Source organism: Aquarana catesbeiana, linkage group LG06 (genome assembly GCF_042186555.1).
Source record: "Aquarana catesbeiana isolate 2022-GZ linkage group LG06, ASM4218655v1, whole genome shotgun sequence".
NCBI classification, from domain to species: domain Eukaryota; kingdom Metazoa; phylum Chordata; class Amphibia; order Anura; family Ranidae; genus Aquarana; species Aquarana catesbeiana.
The window spans coordinates 17,956,569-17,963,277 of NC_133329.1; the positions used below are offsets into that span (position 1 = coordinate 17,956,569).

A 6,709-nucleotide genomic window follows, 5' to 3' on the forward strand; every position below is an offset into this window, starting at 1 on the left:
AGCATATATGCATCTGTGTTTATAGTGCAGTGAGCCCTTGTGCGTCAACGCGTTTCACCATTAGCCTTCTTCAGGACATGGCCAAGGTTCAAAGACAAAACAGATAAGAGAACAAGTTTCTCTATCTGAAATGAGATACGATGCCATTAAAATCACGATTATTACATAGAGAAATTTGTTTAAAAAGACATGTGTTGAAAACTTGTGGAAAAAGAGGTCAAGGACGAACAACAGAAAGGTACCTTTATTTGGATTGTAATATTACACATACCCACGATCTAGGTGAACGATGAATTTTAAACTATGAAGAAACAAATAAAGCCAATTTTAATAGTTGTACTGATAAAATAAAAATATGGTACAGCAAAATTCTAGAGGAACAGCGGAACTTACTGAATTTCAAATATTTTTGCAAATTCTTAAGCAGGGGCAAGTGATTCCAAATATACAAGGAGCCAGCGGAACCACAAAATGTCTGATAATACATGGGGGAACAGATCCTTAATAGGATCCAGCCATATTAATGGCTACTGAAGCGAAAGATAGCCCGCTGAGTCTAGAAACATAGAATGTGGAAGGATATATTTAAGAAATGTGGTAACCAGTTACAATGAGATAGCAAGTCTCAATGGTAGGTAGTACTTACATGAAAAACATCATATGGAAAGCATGCCCCTGGGAGACAGCAACAAACTGCACACAGAGCCTATAACGCTATGGGCTTTATTTATATGGTCATGGAAGTCTCAGCTGGCTGCCGAAGAGGCGTCATGTGACGCAATCACAGCAGCTGGCCAGGAGAGCAGGGAATTATGGGCATTGTAGGAATAGAGGGCCCGGCGCGCACCCGCACAAAGCGGGCACTCGAGTGGAAAAGCCAACACATTCATACGGCGCAGCAGGCGGGATCACATTCCCCTTGCACATGCGCCATAGACCTTCAAACGAGACCAGTGAATTATGGGCACTGGACAATGGGGTTTTGTTGTGGAGATTAATATATGATTATTTACTAACTGTTTACCTGCCCCTGTACTGGCATGATGCATTTCTAAAAACTGGAGAAGTTTTCCTTAACCACTTCAATACCGGGCACTTTCACCCCCTTACTGCCCAGGGCCAATTTTCAGCTTTCAGTGTTGTCGCACTTTGACTGACAATTGCGTGGTCATTCTACACTGTACCCAAATGACATTTGTATCATTTTCTTTCCCACAAATAGAGTTTTCTTTGGTGGTATTTAATCAGCACTAGGTTTTTTATTTTTTGCTAAACAAATAAATAATATGACTGAAAATTAAAAAAAAAAAATGTGTTCTTCATTTCTGTTATAAAATTTTGTAACTAAGTAAGTTTTCTCCTTCACTGATTGGCACTGATGAGGCTGCACTGATGGGCACTGATGAGGCGGCACTGATGGGCACTGATGAGGTGGCACTGATGTGGTGGCACTGATGGGTACTGATGATGGGGCACTAATATGTAGCAATGGTAGGGGACACTAATATGCAGCACTGATAGGGGCACTGATATGCAGCACTGATGGGGGCACTGATATGCAGCACTGATGGGCACTGATAGATATCATTGATGGGCAATGATGGGCACTGATGGGCGGCACTGATGGGCACTGGTAGATGGCACTGATAGGGTGCACTGATGAGGAGGCACTGACAGGCATTACTGAGGGGCACTGATTGGCATCCCTGATGGGTATTGATTGGCATCCCTGATGGGCACTGATTGGCATCCTTGGTGGGCATGGATTGGCATCCCTGGTGGGCACTTGTGGGCATCCTTGTTGGCACTTCTGATGGGGCTGCACTGATAATCAATGCACCGATTATCAGCGCAGACCGCCTCATCAGAAGAGCCACTTAACGGCTCTCCTCTACTCATGCTCTATCAGCGCAAATAAAGGAAAAGCCAATAACCGTCACTTCCTGGTTACATTGTGATCAACTGTGATTGGACATAGACTCTTTACCGAGATCTGAGATGCAATGCATCATAACACCACACTACTGATCACCGAGCATGAGTGGCTTATCCTGCTGGATGTCATATGACACCCAATCAGGATAATGAAACCACCACCCGACCGTCATTCTGCTATAGGCTGAGCGTGATGTGATTAACCACTTCCCGCCCACCGTATAGCAAAATGATGGCCGGAAAGTGGTTGTATTGTCCTCACTGGACATCATCAGTACCACCTACAAGTGCCCACCAGTGCCACCTATGAGTGCCAATCAGTGCCACCTACAGTATGTGTGCCCATCAGTGCCACCTATCAGTGCCCATCAGTCCCGCCAATGAGTGCCCATCAGTGCGGCATATCAGTGCCACCTATCAGTGCCCATCAGTGCTGCTTATCAGAATCACCTATCAGTGCTGCATATAAGTGCCTCATCATCAGTGCCCATCAGTGCCACCTCATCAATGCCAATCAGTATTGCCTCACCAGTGCCCGTCAGTGCAGCCTCATCAGTGCCCATCATTAAAGGAGAAAAACGTACTTATTTATAAAGTTTTGTAACAGAAACAAAGAAAAACTTTTTTTATTTGTAGTGCAAAAAATAAAAACCCCAGTGGTGATCAAATACTACCAAAAGAAAGCTCTATTTGTGGGAAAAAAATGATAAACATTTTGCTTGGGTACAGTGTTGCATGACCACGCAATTGTCATTCAAAATATGACATTGCTGAAAGCTGAAATCAGACTGGGCAGGAAGGGGGTGAAAGTGTATTGAATGACAAACTTGTTTAGTGACAAAAAGTTTTATGGCAAGAAGGTACTAGCATCAGTAGACATTGGGGACCACTCCTTAACTGTCATCTCCAACATCATGCAACAGGGCGTATGTGTCAGATCAGAACTGCCTTCTCTAGTGCTTTTCCCTCTACCCTATCTAACTGTCACCCAGCTACCCTGCTCTGGTGTCTGCACCTCCTTATCTCCATCCACCTCTGTACTAACGCCTGCCAGCACCTTATGGGTATGGTCCAAACTTGCTTTCAGGTTGGTGATGCTTCGCAGTGTTGCCACCTGCTTCCTTAAGTGGTGTTCCGGTCGAAATTATACTTTTTAAATAAAAATACCCCTATAATACACAAGCTTAATGTATTCTAGTAAAGTTAATCTGTAAACTAAGGTCTGTTTTGTTAGTTTATAGCAGTAGTTTGTTATTTTATAAACTTACAGCAGGCCGTGGCCATCTTAAGTGTGGGCATCTGAAGCCAGACTGTATTTCTTCCTGGATCTCATCCTTGCAGATCTCGCACATGCTCAGTGCAGCACAAGCAGTGTAATAGGTTTCAGGTCAGGTTTCCATAGCAACGGCAGTGTCAGAGGAAGTTGCTGCCCCTTCCCAGAAGGCATTGCAAACAGGAAATGATGCGATGGGCCGCGACCAGGGAGGAGGAAGTAAAAAATGAATACAGCAGATATACAGTAAGTGCTGAGAAAAAAAATTAAAAAATATCCAATTCGTTTACAGTGCACAGCTTAGTGAGGGATGCTGAAGAGTTGTAAAAGTGGGTGGAACTCCACTTTAGATTCTGGACCTGGGTTTCCAAGGAAACAGCTTGCTGACATTTTGCTCAACAATAATTACCCTTGAACTGATGCTACATTGGAGACCCAATTGAAGCCAAATCTGGCTTTGTTCGGGACTCTGGCCAGCCGGCGGACATGGCGGCTGGTCGCTCAGGTCTTCCAATGGGACAGGAGACCTGGGCAGAGCTGCAGAAGGCGGCGGAAGGAGGGACGTGCGCTCCTTGTGATAACGACAGAGCGGTTCATTAGCCAAATCGGTTGTTATCACTTGAAAGCCAATCGCCAGCTCTAAAAACAGTACCGGGGTGAAGCCTGCAGCTGCAGGCTTCACCCCTGTACAACCACTTCCTCAAAATGACGTACAGGTACTTCGTTTTGCGGGAAGTGGTAAATCTAGTTATTAGTTTAGTTAAATTCGCTTGATTCGTTCAATTCGGGATTTGTATTCGGAATTCGTATTCGGAATTCGTTTTATGTCTTCTTTCGCATTATCTTTGAAGTTACCAATTTTTTTCGATTAAAAATGTTTAAACCGATAAATTTTTAATCGGTCGAATCTAAAATATTATATATTTTTTTTATTCGATTGCGGCAAAGGGAACAATCAAAAGAAAAATCTTCATCAATTGATTACAACTCTTTAAATCACTTTTGGCTTAACAAAACAGCATTATTTCGAAATGGTACTAATAACACACAAAGTCTTTGATTTCAGAAATATGTTTACAGTTTGAATTCGAATGGAATTGGATGTAAAAGTTTGATTCAAATTTCAATTTGAATTTCGGAAATTCAGACGAATTTAATTTCGTTATTCAGAGCATTCGATAAACTTTGTTTATACTGTAATTAGAGTATATTTGAATCTCCGAATAATGAAAAAATTGTCCACAAATTAATTTGAAATGAAACGAACCACACATGTCTAATGTTAATGGCTAATGGGCTTCTAAAGGAATGTAGAGACGTAACTCAGAAAATGTGGCACCACATCCAACTGAATACAGAGAAAAAGGAGCAAAATTGGTATCATATTTTAAAGGTTTCCACTATGATCCCAAGTAGAAAAGAGAAGTGCTCACATATGTATAAAATTCATAGTTTATTATAACAAATATAAAAAGTCATAAAAACATTTTGAGAATTGTGCATTCTATCAAAATATATAACTCTCCCATGTATCAAGAAACATTGTACAGAGAATCCTGTTCAGATTGGCCCATACATCAGTAACTTATTAGATAAGAAATGAGAATACAATGGTCTTCCATATGTGGGGCCAAAAGCGGAATCACTGTACCAACATTAATGGATCGCTATGCGTTTTGCCAATGGCTTCTTCATAGGATCCTATTAGCACACAGCCCGAGTAAGAGGCATGGAGTGCTCAATCCACAGCGTGGGAGGGGAGGAAGAGGAGTGCAGCCAGCTCTAAGAGGGGTGTAGTATAATGCAGCTAAAAAATGAGGGCTCACCCAGGGTCAAGCCTATACTTGTAAATATGAGTACCACATAAGTTTCAAACTCTGTAGTTGAAAACCTGCCAAAATGTAAGGCAGGAATGGACAATTACTTAATACACTCATTCTCTGGTTTATGGGGCCTCAAGATTCAATTTGCGGCGATCCTGGCTGCAAATGACCCTTTCATGGAGAGAATAAAACGTCCGCAGGGCTAATGGGCTTTTAGGTTACCAACCGTTAGAGACCTTTTCTTTTATATTCATATCTTTGTATCTCTAATTTTGGTGGGGAGATCTTCCTGAAAACACTTTGAAATGCTGTTCTAAAGTCCTGGTTCCTTAGACTGTAAATGAGAGGATTGAGGAGAGGAAGGATCACCGTGTAAAAGACGGCCACTGCTTTGTCACCAGAAAATTGATGGCGAGTACTTGGCAAAAAATAATTGAACATAACAGAGCCATAATACATAAACATCACTGTCAGATGAGAGACACAAGTAGAGAAAACTTTACTTCTATTGCCCTTAGCTTGAATTTTTAGAACCGCTTTGAATATATAGACATAGGACAGGAAGGTCGGTATTAGGGATCCACTTCCAAGGAAGCCACCTGAAAGAAAAACAAGCAGAATGTTGATGTAGATGTCACTGCAGGAGATCCGAAACAACTGGGGAAGGTCACAGAAGAAACTTTCTATGATATCCGATCTACAAAATGTTAATTTGAAGGCATGAAGTGTGTGAACCAAAGAATTGGTAAAGCTGAGACACCACACAATGGACACCAACTGTACACACACTTTCCAACTCATGATCTGTATGTAATGTAACGGATGACAAATGGCGGTATATCGATCATAGGACATGACAGTCAACAGAAAAGCCTCACAACCCATTAAATATAAAAAGAAGAAGACTTGGGTTATACACGTCCTTATGGAAATCTTTCTTCTCTCGGTGTGAAGATCAAATAACATACGTGGAACAGTTAATGAGGAATAACAGAGGTCCAAACCGGCCAGGTTTCCGAGGAAGAAATACATAGGAACATGGAGGTGAGAGTTGGTGACTATGAGGACAATGATCAGAAAATTCCAGAATAATGTCAGAAGGTAGATGAGAAGGAAGAAGAAAAAGAGAGGGAGGTGAAGACCTGGAAGGTCAGACAGTCCGGAGAGGAACAATTCATTCAGAATCGTCTGATTTACCATTTCAATATTAACTTACTTTTCTATAGCAAAAAAGTTAAACATATTATAAAAGTTAATCATCCAAAATATTGCAAAATGAAGAAACTTAAATAAAGCTTCCACTAAAATGTAAATTTTTACTTTTTTAATATCTATAAAAAAAAATAAATGATGAACATCTATAAATAAAATACAATTGACATTTTTTTTCCTGGAACTTGAAGTAGTACTTGATTTATGACAATCTAAAATAGTGAATAGAGAAATGATATGTGAGAAAATCAGATGTTGACTGGAATTGTGCACAGAAAACATGAAATAGTTTTTGATACCATTAGCAATGGTAAATATAATTCTTCCAAGTTCCCAGATATTGGCTATAACAGGGATGTATGGAGTATCAATTTGCTGGATTCACCGAGCAGAGAGTAATATCCATCGTCCATCAACCATGAAACCGAGAACAGACTAAAAATGATGGCTTTGCTAAAGCATTCCC

General features: G+C 40.9%; 1 protein-coding gene across 1 annotated transcript; it reads right to left on the minus strand.

The window, feature by feature from the left end:
- Positions 1 to 5,259: 5,259 nt before the first annotated feature.
- On the minus strand, positions 5,260 to 6,231 carry LOC141147863 (olfactory receptor 5AR1-like). The gene has a single exon (XM_073635031.1). It carries the CDS (start codon positions 6,229 to 6,231, stop codon positions 5,260 to 5,262), a length of 972 nt encoding a protein of 323 aa, XP_073491132.1.
- Between the last annotated feature and the right edge of the window lie 478 nt (positions 6,232 to 6,709).

Excerpts from the sequence above, each read along its gene's own strand:
- LOC141147863 (XM_073635031.1), bottom strand. The coding sequence starts at position 6,231 with ATGGTAAATCAGACGATTCTGAATGAATTGTTCCTCTCCGGACTGTCT.